Raw genomic sequence first — 20,326 nt, 5'->3', positions numbered from 1 at the left:
GTTCGCAAACAATTCGATGGAAATCAAAGCGAACATTTCTACAAGACAAAGAAAGGAAAATAGGAAAAGAAAGAATAAGTCTACGTGACAATTTTTTAAACGTTCCACGGTAGAACAACCCTCGAGAGAGTAAACAGCTTCCCCACCCCTCTCCAAGAGCGAGAATTCCGCGGAATTTGCAAAAACTCAACGCGAGGAAGCTTCGCGTTTCCTATGCCAGTCGAGTCCATCTATCATGGCCTGTATGAATTCCTGTAACGTTCCCTGGTTTCGCATACACGTTTCTAAAACTACCCTCCAGCGGCGTATATTTTCAAAATGGTAAATCGCTGCACTCGTTCACGATGATGGCTTGCGACGCCTAAGAAGCTTCCGTACGCTCGAGTCTCGTCCTTCTTACGTTTTGTTTGTTATATACCGATCGCTTGCTCGACGTTCGATTTCGTAGGATGACTGGTTTCCAAGTACCACGAACAACCCTCTTTCCACGTCTGATCTTGATTTGTCGCCATTCGGTCGCGTAATACGTGCAGAAGCACGCAATCCGATCTGGCCGCTAGGCCGATAACAGGAGGCGAAGAGACGCGAATAAATTTGTAGACAAGCTTACAACCCCTTCGTATATAGGGTGTTAAATACTTTGGAGGGGGAGAATCAGGTGTGTAGACTTTCTATCGCGGCTTAAAGCTTATTAGAGAGTGCATTATCGTCGATCTACCGCATTCGTGCAACTGAGAAGATTTTATAAGAGAAATGGGAGCAAGGGTGTTTCTTTTTCTTTTTTTATAGGAGGAATTTTCAATTTTGGAGAACGGGTATTCGAATTTTTTCACGGAGAGGGTTGACCGACACGAATAGCGTTTTCCAATTTCAGAAGGTGCCAATTCAAATTTTCTGGAAAAGAGATTTCATCGACAGGGAATTTTCTAGCTGCTATAGAAGGAAATTTGAACTTTTTTGTGGCAAGTGGTAATCAATGAACGATGTGTTTGTACTTTCTGAAGGGTGAAATTCGAATTTTCCGTGGAGAGGATTGATCGATGAATGATGCTTTTTCGTTTTTAAAAGCGGAAATTCGAATTTTTTCCATGCAGAAGGTTAATCGATAAAAGTGATGATAACGCTTTCGTTGTTCGCTTGACACGTCCCAAGAGCGAAAACGAGGACAGGCTACATAAGTAAGAAACAATTTAGAAATTCGAAACACCATAATTCAAATGCCAGCTAATTTTCTAGCGAGCAAAGGCAGTGCTCATTACGCTAATGAGACTTCCATACCGTATTCCTTCTTACAGATATTTATACTACAGAGACTGTATATCTCTAGAAAACATAAATTTCCTACGACAATCTGTCTCGTTCTTTCTATTCGTTCTTTCTATAATTACTTTTTAATTTGTACGAACAATTGCATACCATTTAATCGAATTAATTTCATACGCAATTACCCATATCAAATATATTAATTTTTCTTTATTCCTTCTTTATTCGTACTATCGCAAATCTTCCACGATATCCACAGATCTCTTCCAAATACTAACTACGGTAAGTTCATCTCTTTGGGCAATCGTAGGAAAAAACAGAACTGGGAACGAGTCCAATTAAAGCTCTAGCAACTCCCTCGCTAATTATCAACATAACGAAGCGAAGCGAGTTGCTTCTTTTTTCCTTTCTGTTAAATCGAGCCAGTGTACGATTCGACTTTAATGTAAAACCCGCCTTATCCTCTTCTCCATGTTTCAATATGTCGTTCCGAATTAAGGATCGACGCGATTCTCTCCGCAATCTGCTCGCTTGTTTACCGTCACGCGTTTTGCGGATGCCTTCGGTGTTCCACGATTCCGATTCGACCAGAAGTGTTGAGCAAAGACGACGTCGACGTTCGTTTCTATTTGTTCCGTCGACTCATGGGCGACGCGCTAGAGAAACGGGAACCTGTTTAAACCGGAACCTTCTCCAAGTTTTACTGGAAAATGTTTCTGTCGACTGTGTTTCGTTTCTCTCAAGGTTGGATTAAAAATGTACTCTTTTCGAAGAAGAAAGACAAACTGAAGAAAAAAGAGTAAAAAGAGGATTGAGTCGGATGTCGATGGTTGATGAATTGCAAAGTTAAAAGTATAACGTTCAAGAAATGTTGTTCGCTCGTCGAAGCGGTTCGATCGTTACCAATTGAACAAATATTTCTTGAACGAAACACTAAACGCTTTTTTACGTTATCCGAATTATAGACGATTGACTAATCAATTCGCTTTTGCACCGTTGTATTTCGATGACATGTTGAACGGTGTATTTTGAACTTTTCTAATTTTGCGAACGCGTCCATTAGTTGGTCGACGGTTTAAAGAGAGGCGTGTTTCGTAATTAATTAACGGTCACCGGTTTGCGTATGAACCAGTGTCGGAACTCAATTAAAGCGAATTATTCATTCATTATCCAGCGTATTTCCTAAGCTGATTCGTTACACAACAAGCGTTATCATGGAAAGCGAAACTACCCCCCTTGTTCCATTTCGAGCCTCCATTTCTCAACGTGTTGCGAGCGAAATTTTGCGTGTCATCGAGGATGGCTGGTTGTTTCCGACGGCGGAGAGTTCATGCTAGTTTTCGTTAAATGATAATATGTTACACGGTGGTACCATTGCCTTGGGATATATATATATATATATATATATATATATATATATATATATATATATATTTCCGCTGGAATCGCGCATACAGAATCGCAACGTATTCGAACACTTTTACGAATTACGTATGTGAAATATTATGTACGTTGTACGAAGCATTTCGAAAGTTCATCAACTAACATTCGACTATGATAATTATACTGAGGAAGTTTGACAGAAAATTCTACGGAAATTAAGAGGCGTTTAATACGCACATAATATTTTCTAGATATAGCAAGAGTATTCGATCAGTTAATTATCGATTATATCGATAAACCTCGTGGGATATTAAGTGTTTTAACGCTTTCGCGAGTCACTGTATGTTACGTGTGACTTCATTTTGATCTTGCTACGTCGAATCTTTTCCGCCTCTCAATTCTTACAACATCGTATGTACTTGTTTTGTCGCCGAGTGTTTCTTTGAAGAAGAAATATTTCTCGATTGCTTTACGAAGAGAAAGTTTTCTCCTTTGAATGACGGTGTATCTTGTCTACGTTCTGAGGGAAATAGGTATCAGAAATTGTAACAAGAAAATATGATGCGCACGACAACAGAAGAAGAGAAATGTTTATCGATAAGAGAAGGAAAAAGGAGAAGCCGCGGTGCAAGTAGTAGCGGAACGTATCGTGTCAGGCACAGGTTGATATTTCTTAAAAAAAAAAACAACAAGAGATACAAAGAGTTTTCAATCCCATGCTTTTTTTATATATATACAGCGTAGAAAAAAGAAAAGAGAAAAAATGTAGATAGATGTCACGTTGGATATGTATCGGTGTAATACGGAATCACATCTCAATTAGCAAGAAATTAGCTACGATTATTACGCGATTAATGGTGTAATTAATTGAATCAGAGTAGCAATAAACCACTCACGGCTATTAAACCTGAATTACCGAGTTATGATCATTAGAAACCAATTATGGACGATCAGCGTGTTCGCTGATTAGTTCATTAACTTATTTCATCGTTATGCCTATATTCGACATTTAAAAAAGCAGATAAATTGTTGCAGTTTTTCCTCCATTGCTAACTTTGGTTTCCTTTAAAAAGTCAATAAGATTACCGTTGTCTTCATCGAAATTCAAGTTCATCGAACTTGAAATGACTGCGATGGGTACTACATTTCGAGCAAAAAATTGAATTCTTTACGCGTGCCTATGAAAATACGAATTTGCATAGAGAAACACGCTCTGATCCTCTGTAAAAATTCAGAAAAAGCTTCAGCCCCGAGGAAGATTCGCATTCCGCGGGTCACGGTGAAATAAACGATCATCATTTCGAAATTTGGCACGACACAATTGCTGGCGCGGAAATTCGTAGAAGCCGGTCGAACCGGGGAACGTCAATCGGCCGAATTCGATTGAATTCATTCGCAGGAATTGAGAGGAGCAACGCTCGTACCAGAGTCGATTATTGCGAACGAGCATGGTCAGGCCGTTTTGCGGCACCCCCTGCGGTTTTCATATTAATTCTCTTTTTCCGGTATCGGGGAGAAACGTTTCTTTTTTTTTTTTTTTTACTCTCGTTGGTTCATCGAAGAGGAACGGGAACGCGACGGTAATTCGACTATAGCGAGCGCATAGTATCGCGAGTCGGACGAGCGTTTTCGATTTTTACGCCAGGTGTCCTTCCGTTCCTCGTTTCCGAACGATTTCATTGTTCCAGGTGAATTCGATCGATTCTGCTGGATCATAAAAGGTATCGGAACCTTTTACATTGAACGGAATGGAATTCACGCTCCTTTTTGTCATTTAAAATGCTGAATTAAAATTGTAGGCCACTTCTTTCCTTTGCTTTCCTTCTCTTCTCCTCCTCTTTTCGTGTTTTCTTTCACTTTGATTTTTGATAAATAATCTAATCTTCGATAAATCTAAAATCTTCAAAAAGATACGCGATATTTGAAACAGAGTAAAAATCACACGAAAAATATGCATGCAAATTTCTCAGTTCAAAGAAGAGAATCTTTTCGAAATAACCAAGAATGTAAGAGGAGATGATGCTGATATCTGAAAGGATCTCTGTAGAAAAGAGAAATTTAAAGAGAGGCAGTTGCGTATGTAATTCCTTAAACGACCCACATATCGGTTCCCTCGAAACCAGCCACGAACTGTTCCGCAAATGTTTCCAACGTTTGGAGAATTTTCGTAAGAAGAGACAATTTCGAATCAAGTGGATGTTTTTATCGTCGGAAAAGAGCCACCGGAGATTTCCTTTGCAGATTCTTTTTTAAACACGTCTACGTCCACGGGGACGTTCCCTCTTTACATGGTTTTTAATTTCATTCGTGTCGAGCATTTTAGAAAGGTTTCTCACAAAGGCTAGCGAGACTCTGTTGCTGCATGAACGTTATTCTTTCAACGCAACGATGACTTATTACTACGATGAGTTTTTTCGCGTTTGAGAGGTTTTTAGCTCTTTGAACTCCTTAGAAAAGGGGAAAAGGTAACGGAGACAATGAATGATATTCCCTACTAGAACGACGCGTATACGACATTTCTGAATCCTATCACTCTGTCTCCTTCTTTTTTCTTTCTTTATATCTACCTCCCCCTTCTATTTCGAGCGTTGGGAAATTGAAGTTGCAACGAGATGGAACCGATTGCTTTCTTCGATCAATTCACCATCGGTTTTTGCTGGATTATGTTAGCGTAATCTTCTCGATATCTATTCACGCATAAAACCACTTCAATCTGGACATGGAAAATTGCGAAATGAGAAGATCCCGAGCGCTGGTGAAATTTCTGAGAGATTCTTCGCGGGATGAGCGGAAAAAGTAGAAACGAAGAAGCTGAAGTAATTTAGCATGGATCTTTAATAGAGTCTGGCGGTTTTGTCAATAGAAATTATACTTCGCGGACACCAGCTACGAAGAAGTGGAAACAGTATGGCCTACGCGACCATTTTCTAGTTCTGTGAACCGCAAAAATGTCGTGAATTCGTCGGGCCGCGAGCTGGACGATGCGCGTGCTTGGTCACGCTCGGTCGAGTGGAACCGAAACCGGAACCTATTTGGAGAATTACATCCGGAAGCGTTTCCCGTCTCTCCGTGCTGTCTTACCGACTTATTTATGTGTCCGTCTTTTCCTTAGATTCCACGGTTTCTTTTCGTTTGCTCTCTCCTTTGCTTTGCTTCGCTTTCCTACCTTCGCTGTGACAATCGAAGGGCAAAAAGCTGAATTTCGTTTCTCGTTTGGCTTGTGAGAAAAGCGTTTGCCTTTGCTCTTTGGAGTTTAGACTTCATTTCTGAATTATTTATTTTATTCATCTCCTATTCCTTGCAGCTTCATAATTGATGTGTTCTAATAAATAGTTTAATATTAACGCACGCAAGAAACGAAAATTGTAGTTTTTAATGAATTCTGGAACTTTTTAACGAATTCTGAATATTGTTAAGACACTCGACATCTTTTATTTAAGTGTCGTCATAACTAGTAATCGAAGCAGCAATATTTCTTCGAATATTTTATTGAATTAATATTTATTAAATATTTGACCAATATTCCTTAGCATATATCCTGTTAAATCAATATTTCTCAAACTATCGTATTAAATTAATATCTCTTATCGTTAGAATATTTCATTTTATAAATGTACACAATACCGTAAAAGTATCCTAACAAGCCCATTCACTTTCTTCCACGAACGATGCTGAAAACTCACCTTAAGAACGCCCCTAAATTTCCAACCTTTAATATCCTCTATTCCCAAATTCCCGTAACAACCAGGAAACAGCGATAACTAGAGGAAATCAGCGAAATCAGCATCTCGATCATTCCTTTCATTTTCCTTCAGAGAGTCGCGCACGAAACCAGAATCAACGGAAGAAAGCAAAATTATTCTTCCGATAACACCGAGACACCGTAATCGACGACAATGAAGTCAAATAAGAGGAATAAAATAGGAAAAACCACAGGTATGAAACCAAACGTTGATGGTATTGCAGAGTTAAAAAAAGAAAAAAAAAAAAAAAAATTCGAGCAGAGTTAAAAATTACGAGGAATTCCACCGTTAAAAAATCGCCACCGATCTGATCCCGCTTCTCAATTTTCCGGCTGTGTCTCGCGGCGACACAATGGCGGGCGCGCGACGACAACCGTTCGTAGAATGTTTACAATAATCTGAAGGAAGAATCTGCGGGGGCCATCTATAGAAATACAAGAGAAGGGAAATGTCGCAGTACGGAGGGACGGGGTGGCGCGTGGATTGTTGGATGGCTCCATTTTCCATTGTTCCCGTTCGGAGAACGCGCTGAGATCGCGCGTTTCTTACATTGCAAGCCTGCAGCTTTTATAACGGTTGCACCCGTAGCGCGCGCGACCGAAGAAAGACTCGACGATAAAAGAGCCGTTAAGCCTTCGGGAGGAAGAGAAACAATGGGACAGCAGAAGGGATGAGGGGCAGAGACCCGGTGTCCAGGCAAGATCGAGAGAGAACAACGGATCCACCAGGAAACTTCGGTTCGTTCCTCGAGTCTGGCGTGGAATGGCGCACGAAAAAAACTTGTTGCTATTTCCTGCTGAAATTGGGGGCTGATATGGTGTTGCATCGATATTGTTGGCCATTCTGATCATTAAAGTAACTTCTCTTGGTGCTTGAGAATGTTTCGTGAACTCTGCGAGTGAGAGACGCGGATGGAAGAATAAGAAAGTCGTAGTTTGTGTGATCGCGTTTGGTTTGACGCGGTTGCTTCGTGGTTGAGAAAAATTATGTCTCATATATACGTATACGAAACGAGAGAATAGAAAAAATTATATAAAAATAGGGAATAAAGTAGCTGGGTGTAAAATATATTGCGGAAAAGTTGATGAATTACGAATTTGTAACTTGATCAAAAATTTAGTATTTGATGACGATATCAGCAAAATACTTCAATGTGGTATTTCTTAGAATGTCTAACGAGCGAAGAAGCGATGTTTTAAGCCGGCGAATAAGAACAGGATATAGAGGATGGAAATCAATAGAGAAACAGACGAGAAAGGATACGGAGTGTACGAAAAATACAAGGATATAGAGACGGAGAAAGCCAGAAAGGAGTGACTCACCTTGGAGTCGAAAGTTTTTCAGCCAGCTGCGAGAGCCGTTTGGCTATTACCGAGGATCACATACTTCTTTCACTGCATTCTACTCCTATTTCTTGCCAGAAATGGTGGCGCTATATCACTATTTTTACGAAATCACCGTTTTCCAACGAAACTTTCTCCAATGTTCAAGCGAATTAAAAATTTACATGGAGGAACCAAAAAACTGATTATATAAAATGTATTTTTTCCAAATTTTCTGTAACCTCGATCCTTCTGAATTCTTTGAGACATTTCTGGCCGAATTACGATCTTCCACTCTTAGGAAATATTTGAGATTGCGAAGAATACGAGAAACTCGTTATCCGCATACGCGATTTCTTATTTCAATTTCTCTTTTCAGAATCAGTCAGCATACTGCGTGATTTGTACTCGGAGAGTTATTTTCTCTAGAATGAATTTAACATTTTTTTTAAAGCGCTTATGTTCAAGTTACGGTTATATTAGAATTTTCCTTGTCGACGAATTATCATTTATATTTCCATAGCACAAGGGCCTGGATTTTCTATGGATTCACTGAAAACGAAGGAGGTTCTGCTAAATGTTCTTCGGCGTGTTTAGGGGCAGCCGCGTAAGCCACAGAGTGGAAAATGTAAGCGGATCATTGTAAATTTGTTGAAACGGTGGGAAGTGGAGTAGTAGACAATGCAGCCGCTTTTCTTCTTAAGCGAGTTATTTTGATTGAGTAGAAAAGACGAAGGCTCCTGTTCTCCCTATTCATTACCGATCTACTAGAACTTTAATTTTTTACACTCTTCGTCCTCTTCGTTTACCACGAATGTACTACGATTTAACCAAATTCATCTCGGCTTTGCATAACTTCAGAATTCTACAAACGTTTCTTGAAAATAACCCCTAAAAGACAATTTGCGCATCGTAATAAATTAACGACTGACAGACGCGAGGTCGCTGTTAAAATACTAATTTTTTCTTTTTATTCATCCAACAAGTATTTTCTCGCGTTGAGATAAACCGTTTAATCAACTACACCTATTATTTTCCCTAGCACACAAATACAAACTTGCTAAAATTCGAGAAACCCGATTTATCTTTCTCGAGAAACAACCGCGCGTTATCCGGCGCGCGATTGATAACACGCAAACAGTCTCAGCAAAAATACGGACACAAGGATAAGAAGATCCACCCTCTGGAAACCGGAGTTGCTCCGTAGGAGTTATCCGTGGCAAAACGATAAGGAGTGGCGCTCGAACTCGGTAGAGGGGGTGTAGTTCGAGGCATGCAGCTTCCGTTCGCAATAATAAATGTTATCACCGCGCGGCACGAGGGTTGCAGCTGCAGAAGAAACCAGCTGTTTCAGTTCGTGACGATAAATAGGGTGATTCCTTTCGGACCGGGGAATTTATTCCGGGTCGCAGTGGTAGCCAGTAGGTACTTTTAACAAAATAATGCTCTTAGGCTGGGGCAACAAATTCTCGAGGGTGAAACCCGGGGATGATACGTGGACGAGCCGATGTCGTAGAAGGAACGGGGTAGTTGGGCGTCGGAGACGGGGGATGGCAACGTCTCCTGCTACACCAGCGGGCCACATTTAAAAGTATAATTTTAAAATGGCGTCGGGAACACACGAAGTGGCTCATAAGCATAATTTATGCGCTCGTTTCACCTTGCTCCCACCTCTTCCAGCCACCTTCTTTCCCTTCCTCTTTGCAATGTCGAGTGTCTCATTGTTTCTCCAGGCCACTTTTAATAAAGGATTCACCCTCTCCCCTCTCCGCGACGACGAATGCCGGGGGTAGGTTTTTTGTTTTCCGTAGCACCCTGACAGCCAGCAGTCTCTTAGCGTTCCTTTGAATTCGTTTATCCCGCGACTTTCTTCTCCGTCGTCGAGAAACACTTCCTTTCCTCTTTCTGTTCCGAAATAGAATCGATTCTTAAAGATGGATCTGCTGTATGAAAGCTCAAACGTTACAGAATATTAGAGGAAAGTGGGGAGAAGGTACGAAGCTCGGTATTATTCCTCGGAAAACGAGTCTTTAACGAGCGTAATCAATTGGTACGATCGAGTTAATCGATACGACAATTACGTCAATTTCTGCGCCGTTAACCGCACCTATGCTATTTCTATCTTTTATTTCCGCTGGCTTTCACCGACAAAGCTCGCAAGCGGTGGTAGAACGAGAAGGAACAGAGGAATGTAGTAAAGGCAAACGTAAATAATCAACAGCGAGAACGTTGGGTGAGCGTTGTCCGGAAATAGGGGTGGATTTTCGTTGCGCCTCTTTCTCTCTTCTCCGTGCGTTTTCCCGTGAAACTAGGCGTCGTTTAATAAGTAGCTAATTGTGAAAACGCAGCCGCATTCTCTTTGTCCCATTTTCGACTGACGGAACGCATTTGAACGTTAGAAAGAGCGGGACAAGGGGGTGAAAAAGAGAGCGACGGAGAAAGTGAATTCACGTGGAATTGTGGGGGAGTTAGTTAATTATTCACGGCCAATTTTCCGTTGCTTTGACGCGGCTCGCCGCATTGACACACTGAAGCTCGACGTAGCTAGACATGGGAAGTTCGGGAATTAACTCGGAAACTCGACGAAGAAACGCGGAACCCCTTCTGTCGAACCCTCGGGATGCAGAGTTTTGGAAACGGTGGTCCGGTTGACAGCGTATCGAGGAATCGTTCTCTGTTTCTCTTTCACCGAACGAACGTTCCCTGTCTCCAAGTTCCTGAAGACTACTTTGACGAAACTGCGTGGCTTAGGGGATGATGAATAGGGGTTGGAGATGATTCGCTGGTGAATAAGGCAGCAGGATTATTTGGTTGAGACGCAGCATATAGTTTCTTGTTTCTTGTAAGATATTAGTATAATTCATCATATACCATAGTGTATTATTACTATAATCTTCTCCAAATTCAATTTAACTCCAACTCGTATCGCAATTTCTTTTTTAATTTACCCTACAATTTATATCGTAGCTTTCTGCATGAAACTGTAAATGTATTGTATATTTTATATGAAATTACCTAGATGATAAGTATACACGGCGAAGAAGAATTTTCATGAAAATAACCATCGCGATCGTTCTACTTAAAATCTCACTATAATATCTAAAACTGGTACCACTCGATGCTGAAAACGTATAGTATAGCTTTACAGCTGCTGGAAATGCGAATACAACATAATATCAGTTTCCGTAGATCCGGAAACGAGAAACAGAAATAGTAGCTCGTACTGCGTAACGTTTACCGAGACAAAACAAGTTGGAGAACTGGGTTTTCGCGCGAGATTCGATTGTCAGAGGAGTCAGCGTAGTGCCAGCTAGTACTGAACAAACGAAAATTGAAATTGGCGCTGGATGGAAACGTCACGCGAGTCGCGCGTGAGCATTATGGCGAGCAGTTTTCCTTACTGGAAATAATATTACCCTCGGGCGTTAATAATTCCCCCGTTTAATTTCGTGAATCAGACCGTGACAAACGTCGCAGAGGTGCACGCGGATGGAAACGTTCAGCTTCACGGTAACGTGTTTATTATGTAATTCTTCGCACAGCCTTCTTCCTCCGTTCCTCGCCTCCGACAACGAAGAAATAATTGTTTCCGACCTCTTGAGGAATTACGTAACCGTATAATTTAAACAAACGAACAATGCGATTCGATGTAAGAGAAACATAAAAAGAAATGACGAAGCTTCTATAAAAGTGTTTGCGTGACAGAATCGGTGGAATTACAAATGTCGAATCTTCGTATCTTTTTTTTTTTTAAAAGTAGCGATTAATATTTTGCTGCGACACGAAAATACACGTATGTGGAAAAGTTTCAGTATTACGCGTTTCCTTCAGAGCATAACAAACCTTCGAAATGATTCTCCATTATGCAGAAGCGTTTTGCACCCTTCGCATCTTCGATCAAAGGGATATGTCATTCACGAGGCGTTTCTAATTGGTTGAAATCGTCAATCTTTTTCCTTGACACGATTTCCAACGGTATTATGTGGTTCGAATCGCTTTTACTAAACGGTGTTCGCCATTTAACCGCGTCCCACCCCTGGCAGTCCTGGTTTTCAGCTTACTCTCGTCTACTGGTTCATCCCTGTCCCCGTTGCCACGGCTAACGCTTCGCTAACTCGAAGTAATGGGCCGGCGGCGTGTTAATCGTACCGCGCGTAAGTTAATTAGTCGAAACTCATAATCGTGCTGTTACGTCTACGGGGACAAAAAGGGATGATTCGCGAGGTGTCGCGTGTGGGACAGTTTCACTGCCACGATTCCATCGATAGTCCACCGACTTGCATAAATTTACACGTTCAGTCACGCATCATGCAGTTGCGCAATCGTTGAACGATAACACGAGATTTCGTACGGTTAACGTGTAATCGAGAACCGAGACGATATTTACACAAATATTCCGCCTTCTTCGTTTTAAAAGAAATACGTCGTTTGATCGATTCGTACAGCCAATCAATTCAGAATAAAAATTTCAGATCCTTAGAATTAAATCGAAGCAAACTAATTGAAGGACTTGCTCCATCGCTTTTTTTATTTCACCACTTTCCCAAACGATTCCTTCAGCTTTCGCGTTCCCATCGGGAACTGGCGCGTCACCCTTCATATTTTCCTCCACGTTTTTCAGCGGAGCCTGTTTTTCCATCGGCTCCGTTTTCTTCCCGGAATTTACCGACGTCATCGAGGAAACGTTCTCTGATTAATCAGCGACCCTCCGTCGCCCTGATCGCTCAACGAATTTACTCGAGTGCCCCGGATGAAAGCGTCTCGTAGAAAAATCGCAGAGTTTCAAGCTTTTTCAAACGTCGATGGAAATCATCCCAATGGAATGTACGCTCGGTGCCTCTTTTGTCGAGAAGAAAGGAACAGTTTTGAAAAATTCTCCTCGCTTGATTTTCAAATAGTTAGAATTAAGGTTGATGGAGCGGTGAATATTCAAGATGTTGGTTTATTGTCCCGAGGGAAACTGTCTAAATTGTAATTGCCAGGGTCTGTTCTGCAGATATACTCTAGTTTCTAATAAACTGCTACACCCTTCGTCGCCGCACCATCTCTCAGGTTATGTATAGAGCGTAGGTCGAAACTTTAGGGATCGAGAGTTTTATTAGGGTTTAAATGGCGAGCGGAGTGAAATCGTATTTATGGCCGGGCTAAATTCTTATAGATAGAGATACTTTATCTGAATAATATTTTAGAGACTATATCTTTGAAATAGTAGCTGGACTTGGTAACTTACGTGCGATGGTCTCGTAAATTTCTGAATTTTTCCGTGGCAATGAAACGATGCTTGAAAGTGACCTGAGAAACAGAAAAAAAAGAACGACGGTAAAAATAAATCGAAGATATTTGACCAGTTTGAGGGCAAATGAAACGGTGGTAATAATAAGCTGAGGATGTTTGACTGATTCATTAGAACAAAACTTTAATTTCAATCCAATTTATACCTAATTTATACTCAGCTATGTAATTAAACACCCTGTATATCGGAACACTACAACACGTTTCATAAAGTAAAAACAATCAACAACATAACACGCCTCGTGATTACACTTTTACATCGTGAAAAAAATTCAATTCACCGCCCTCTTACGACACCGATTTAAATTCATGAATTCGTTGGCATACAGGGATTCCATTTCCTAGAAAATTATTAATTGCACATCTGATTTACTTTTCGCGGAAGCCAATTAATCCTCGCGGCACGACTTTCAGCTCCGTAATTAGTTTCATTTCCACATTAATAAAAACCGCGATAAATCATAGAAAATTTTAATTAGAAACCCAAGCGCGCACACCCCTACCAATCTGAACTCTCGTTTGCTCGACATTATTGTCACGCAACCGAATCGATCTCTCTCGCTGTGACGATTGCTGAGTCGAAGTCACAGTTCGTCGTTATGAATTTTTACCGACTCACCGCGACAAAATCCAGCCAGAATCGTAATCTGTTTCCTTTCTTAGACGAGTCTCAGCCTCTGCTCTGCGGAAAACAGGTGGTTCCCCCCTGTCGATCGCTAACGAGTCTCGTCGAATTCGCGCGAGATACATTTCGATCGTAACTGGGTCAAACTGCGTCCTCTCTCTCTCTCTCTCTCTCTCTCTCTCTCTCTCTCTCTTTATCCGGTCTGGATCGTAGCTCATAAATTTTTCAGAGGACCACGTCGCGCAACTTCCTTCGCTTTATTGGCAGCCACGGAAGCGGAATCGTTCCACGGGTTTCCTGTTTTACGAAAATTCCTTCCCCGTCGCGATGCGCGTGTTTCTTTTAAGAAAAATATTCGAAAAATTGAGATTAGTCGAGATATAAGGGGAGAAGGTTGAAGAAAACCAGATAACAGGTGGTTGTTGCATTCTATAGCGTGAATAGTTATTTTTGATAATGGCGAGGAGGAACGATTGTTGGTTCGCTATAAGTTTTGATGGATGTGTTCAAGTTTGTCGTTTGAAAGGGAATATTCCTTTTCCAAGATCGATGGTACTTTTATCATTAGAAGCAAATTTTGGGAATTGGAAATCGTGGAGAAATAAAAGCACTGGAATTGCTAATACGTCGGATAATTATTGCGTGGAAATCGACGCCCGTTCAAAGGAATTTCTAGATCCATGAATTCCTTGGTAAAGGTAGGGGGCAAGACTGCTGGAATGGAATGGTACTTTACGGTAGAGGGATTGCGGAAACAATAGGCCGGGAACAAAGGCGACAAAGTTTCGCTTGGTGGACTTTATTAAATGAACGATAATGAGCCAGCCGCGTGCATTTAGTTAATTAGTCGTAACATCGAGCAGATCTTGCCTCTCGATCTTGGTAACTGTGCTCTTCACGGTTTAAGCTTGTCTTCTTACGCTCGATCGAGCGTACAATCTCCCACGAACTGAATAATCCTTGTTATAACGATTAATACGTACGATACCGTAGTTCTCTTTATGAATATTTAACGGTTAAACAATCGAAATTAAGATAATAAAAACGTACGTACTGTAACAAAAATAAACGTTCGGTGTTGAATGAATATAAGGAGGAACGTTTGATCGAAAACATTTTCAATTCTTCTATCAAGTCGCAGAATATCTTTTTGATAAAAATATAAGACTACAACAGAGTACAAGGTTTTTCGAGAGAACATTAGATCGTAGTTTTTTGAAGAAAGTACAGCAGTCGAGTTACTAAATTTGGATATAAAAGTTTGAATATAAAATTACAATTTTTTAACGAGGATACAACTTTTGGAAAAAAATAGCTACGACTTTTAAAGATAGAAATTTGAATATATAATTTGACCGTAAGGAGAGGAAAAGATCATCGACTTACTTCATCTTGGCATAGAAGTTTACCAAAAATACATATAATTTAATTAATGATTTTAAGCAACAGAACATGAACAATTATGTTGTTCCAAAGTAACTAATATTCTCTGTATGTATCCATAAAGACAACGACAAATTTTAGCAAACACGACGAGCATTTTCTGCAATTATGTCAAATTCTCCGGCACGGACACCTCATTTAAATCGAGTCGATTAATCACTCTGTTGTCGGCCACAATCGCATCGCGGAGAATTAATTTTAAATCCGACGCCTTCCACCGAGGAATTCGCGTGGTTTCACCGCGAAATTTTCCCCCAGGAGAGTCGCGTAATGATTTAAAATAGCCACGGCCAGCGGCCGAGTATTTTCCACTTTTTTCTCTCCCTTCTCCGTTGTACTTTTCTTTTTCTATCCTTTTTCATCTTTTCTCTTTTCGTTCTTTTAGCTGGCAAAATTTATGTTCTGCACACTGTGTAACGCGGCGGTTCGTTAGACGAAGTTTTAGCCGCTGGTTTGTGATAAGATATTTCTCGCGTGCACTCTTCTATGTCCCCGATTTTCAATTAACGGGTAACGAACGAGCACCTAGATTCTTTTGGCAACGAATCGCATGAAAATGAGCACGTAGAATGAGTTAATACAAGTAGAACAGAGGTTTCAGCGTGTTCTCATTTTATTTCAAACGTTCGCGTAATGAAGATGAAAGGCGAAAGTTTCTCGCGAAAATATGTAATTTAGGAGATAATTATGCAATTATCTCTTTCACGGGACTACAAATTTTACCTTTTAAATATTTATTACACCCTACTTAGTCATTAAATCCTCTTAACTATTTTCCCAAGTATTCAACAGTTTCAAGTTCTTGGATGGAAATGAATATTTCTTACATTGAAGAAATGATTCGATTGCCCTGTAGCGAATCTCAGACGATTCGTACCAACTAACTCATTAGAGTGACCCAGTTTCCAAATTCTTATCGCTATTCGCGAATTTTCATCAATTTCAGCGTATTAAATTATCGCCGCTCGACATTATCGCAAAAAGCGGTCGATTAAACGCGTTAGCCGAACTTCTCGCAACTTTTTGTACCGATCCTAGTGTTTGAAACACCTACACCGCTTACACGGTCAACCTTCTCCAGTTTAGAATTGAGGAACAACCTGCCTGAATCTATTAACGCTTGTCGTTTAGGTCATAAGTAGGACCAATACTGTGCATTTCTCTTTTTCTTACAAGTTTTTATATATATATATATATATATAACGCGTTACATTATACGTTATAGACTCAGATTTGGATCCTTACTCCATAAAATAATAATTTTTGCAATCGAGTAGCTAAGCCACGACTAAGATAACTCCATTTTCTCAACGAAGTATGAAACATAATCACCTATTCCATCATCGCCGCCCTAAAAGCAGATTACTTACTCTGCTGCACTCGGTTATTGGGTAAATTTATACAAGCCGTTATCCCACGATATAATTCCATCCTCATACTATGCGACTTAATTAAATTGACTTAAATACACGCAGAATAATCGCCAAGGTTTCCCAGACCTTTAGAAATTCTACAAACAACTGCGGTCTCTCTGTCACTCGATGGGAAACTCGAATTTTCATCAGAGAAAGACAGCTTCGACTTGTTTCATTTTTATTAGAATTCCGCGATGGTCGTCCTTTGATGAATCTTTGATGCGTATTTCGAAACTCGGATACTCGAGGTTTCGGCTTGGAATTTATCGCTATAAATACGTGAATAGGGTAGCCACAGTCGGGGAATCCTTGTACCATGACGAGCGATGTTCGCATACAAATTTTCTTAGAAATCGTTTCATTTCTCAGGCATTTTTTGTGATGCAGCAATTTCTTTATCTCAATCACGCCCTATGTTTCTTATATTTGCTAAATACATTCGCTTTTCATTGATTATAAAATCGAAAAATTGAATTTAGCAAAATTTATAAAAGAAATAAAATCTTCTATTCTAGTTACAAAATTCCACACACACACACACACACACACACACACACACACACACGCACGCACGCACGCACACACGCACGCACGCACGCACGCACGCACGCACACACACACACACAAAAGAAATATGTATATATATACGTAATAGAGAAATTCGTGTCATTTGACGCGCGAGTTTCTCGAGTTCCGTGGGTCTAAAGGCACCCGATTGTCTGCCGGACCTTCCACGGGAGAAAATTGCTTCGGCGATGCAATCCATTCACTCGCGAGATTATTTGTCCGCGAAAGAGACACGGAACCGCCAGAGGTCGGCCCATTAAAATCCGAATGGAACGGTCGATAGGAAAACACTTATCGTCCACTCGAACGACAAGATGTTGGCCGGAAGTGGAGGCGTCGAAAGGCTCCTTCGCCGTCGGTCCTTTCGCCGAACAACTCCTATTTCATCGCTCCGTGCAACGTCTTTCGGACACCGCTCGTTATATTTTATTTGATGCTCGGTAGAGCCGAGGCTTCTCGCAGCTTTTCGAGTCCCCCAGAGAGGAGGAAAAAGCACCTCGATTCTTAGGAATTCAATCAGCTCGGCCAATCGAGCCTGACAATCGAGTAATCCGGATTGCCAGCTGCACGGCTCAGCGTTTATCCCGGTTATGGGGGTAACGGCTCGATTAAGAAGCAACCGTGTCGCGTCGTTCGGCCTCGTGGCGGATAAAAGATATTTAATAGAGTAGTCGAAATTTCGTGATAACGAATACAAATTTTTGTAATAGTATATATAGGATTTTATTTATTCAGAAATATTAGAAATTAGGGTTTCCAATGATTTCTGTCCTATATGATAAGTTTATTAATAGATGGATCTATTTATAATGAATTAAACAGAAAACGATGATTACTTAACGTGAACTAAATACAGTAATGTCCTATAACTAAGACAACTAAACGGATAATTTACAATTCACAACTAATAGTTTACAACTCATAACAACTCGACTCTCAATCAACGACTCCTCACAACTAGACTTTCAACTCACGACTCTCTGTTAATTCGTCCTTTTCCTAAGGGAATTGAGGCATCCCTTTGTCTTTTCTCATAGCTCCACCATCTACGTGTTCCGTAACTGACCACGGTTATGTTCACGTAGGCCATTTTTCCGCGTAACTATTCGACTGAAGGACCGACGACACATTAATGGGCTGCTCGGTCCATTGAAGTTCCCAGACTCTTTTGGCTTGACGGCACTTAGGCTTTCTCGCAACATTGTTTATGGTTCACCCGATATTTCTTAGGCAATCCGTCCACAATACTACATATATGTGAGTCCTTTTTACGTATATGTAAATAAATTACAGAAAATATAGAGATGAACAAGAATTCCGAGAGCTGATGTATTTGATGATGGATTTATAAACTTTAATAAGAAATTTGAACGAAGAAATTACGTAAGAAAACCTCCAAGCGTAATCAAATAGTGAGGTATAGTAACTGTTGTATGCAAATAAGGAAGTATAATGAGCGACAGATTGAATTTATACGTGCCTTTCGTGTGTTGTAAGAATGTCTGATTGAATACGGAGTTGTCTGGAGACGTGGTTGTCTGGACGGAGGCAGGGTCATTCTCCTTGGAAGAGATACAAAAGGCTGCAAAGTTACCTGCACAGTATCTGACGATTCTCGTTGCACGTTGTTTGCAGAATGTGATCAAACAACGAGAAATCGTAGAATCTCGTGGATAACGAAGCTCTCATTCATCTTGATAATTGTCTGATCAAACACGAATCTACTTCTGCAGCAAAGAATTATTTGTCTTAATACGAACGGAAGAAGTATCTCGTATGAAGTATGATTCATTATTTAATAAAAGGATTTTCACAATCAATTTAGAAACTTCTTTGTTTCATTGTAACGTACGAAGAATAAAATGAACGTAATTCTTTGACTATTTCGAAAAGCTATGAACTTCGTTCGATGAGGTACGATATTAAAAGTACCTTTCTGTAAAACAATTTTATAGGAAACGTTATACTTCATAAATCTACATAAAGATTTAATTAGTTTAACTAAGAGAAAAAACCAATTGTAAAGAGATAATATAAAGCATACGCTTTGTACAGTGGTATTGTACCGCTGTTACTTGACAAAGATAGCCATAATGAAAGGGTCAAGTTGTACTGCAAACACTCATCCCTTGTCTACATAATACAAAACATAAATTTAGCGCGAAAAAACTAGTAAACAGCTTGGAAACTTTATCGTTTAATTATCAAAGATCCCATATCCATGCTGGAAAACCCATTCTAGTCAGTTCAATTTCCCTGGTCAGCCGTAGGGACAGGAAAAAGAAGGGGTAACTCGGATCGTCGGTCGGAGCAAGCGACCACGATCGAACCTCCAGCTTACCGAACTCGTAGCCCGATAATTCCCCCTTCCGCTTAATTTGCCGGCGACTTATTGGCCGCTGCAAAAACCTGTTTTACACTGCACCCTCGACGTTACCGGCGTCAACCCCCTCAACCCTCTTACGGTTAATAGGATTCAACCGCGGCGATACGTACAGCGGAATTATTCCAATCGGGCGAGTTTATCAGCCGGCGAAGACGAAATCCCATTGCGCGCGGACGCGATATGTGCGCATCCATTTTCGCGGTGGTTGGTTCGTTGAAAATTCAGAGCCGATTTGCAATTTTCTTCCTAGATCTATCAACGATACCGAAATCCTTGTGAACTAATCTTTTAATAGAAATTTTCTTCGCAGGATTTGGAATTTTTTGGAAATTTAACACGAAGTTTCATTCGAGAAATTTGCAAACGAGAAAGAAACCACGTTCGTCGTTTGCTGAATAGTCGGCTATCCGTGCATCAGAAACGATCGACAACAAAAATTCACGCATGCGATCCTTCGAATAGTACTCACGGAAACGTCCGCGTGAAAATGCGGGTAGAAGGTCGAACCAACGTCGATAAATTTCCAGCGCGATATTCATGGGGTTAGGCGCATTGACGAGCGTTCATTCGTGTCTCTTTTCGAGGCGTTCTCGTCAAACAAAGAACCGCGTCAGATTGGAACACAACCCCGCAAGAATACCCTCCTTTTCTGGTCTGCACTTTTATTGCCCGACTTCCGCCGCATTCACGTCCATGTGAATGCGTAAACTTCCTGCCTACTACTAGCCATATCGGCACGCTTTTCTTCGTACCGTCGATCCTGGAATATTAATTCTTCACCGACCTTCCTGGCAAAGGTAACTCGAGTGCAGCCTGTTCGACTTTGCTTTCACCCCTTTCCACCCGTATACGAAACTCCAAGGAAGGAAACCAGCATTTTTCTCTTG

At 40.7% G+C, this 20,326-nt stretch overlaps 2 protein-coding genes across 3 annotated transcripts in view; one reads left to right on the top strand and one right to left on the bottom strand.

Annotated features, from left to right (window-relative positions):
- The window catches only part of LOC138184569 (uncharacterized), a 132,267-nt gene that overhangs the window by 8,062 nt on the left and 103,879 nt on the right, over positions 1-20,326 (top strand). The window lies entirely within an intron of this gene.
- LOC138184570 (uncharacterized) overlaps positions 1-20,326 on the bottom strand; it is a 181,573-nt gene that overhangs the window by 107,169 nt on the left and 54,078 nt on the right. For both annotated transcript variants that reach the window (XR_011174344.1, XM_069122670.1), the window contains exon 2: positions 12,942-13,003. Coding sequence is in view for 1 of the 2 variants with exons in the window: in XM_069122670.1 (XP_068978771.1) it covers positions 12,942-13,003 (62 nt within the window). In the remaining variant the exon portion in view is untranslated. The remainder of the gene's footprint in view (positions 1-12,941; positions 13,004-20,326) is intronic.

This window comes from Bombus flavifrons, chromosome 10 (genome assembly GCF_040668555.2).
Source record: "Bombus flavifrons isolate JBK064 chromosome 10, iyBomFlav1_principal, whole genome shotgun sequence".
In the NCBI taxonomy this organism is placed as follows: Eukaryota; Metazoa; Arthropoda; class Insecta; order Hymenoptera; family Apidae; genus Bombus; species Bombus flavifrons.
Note: the sequence above shows the minus strand (reverse complement) of the source record. Positions and strands in the feature narration are given on the sequence as shown.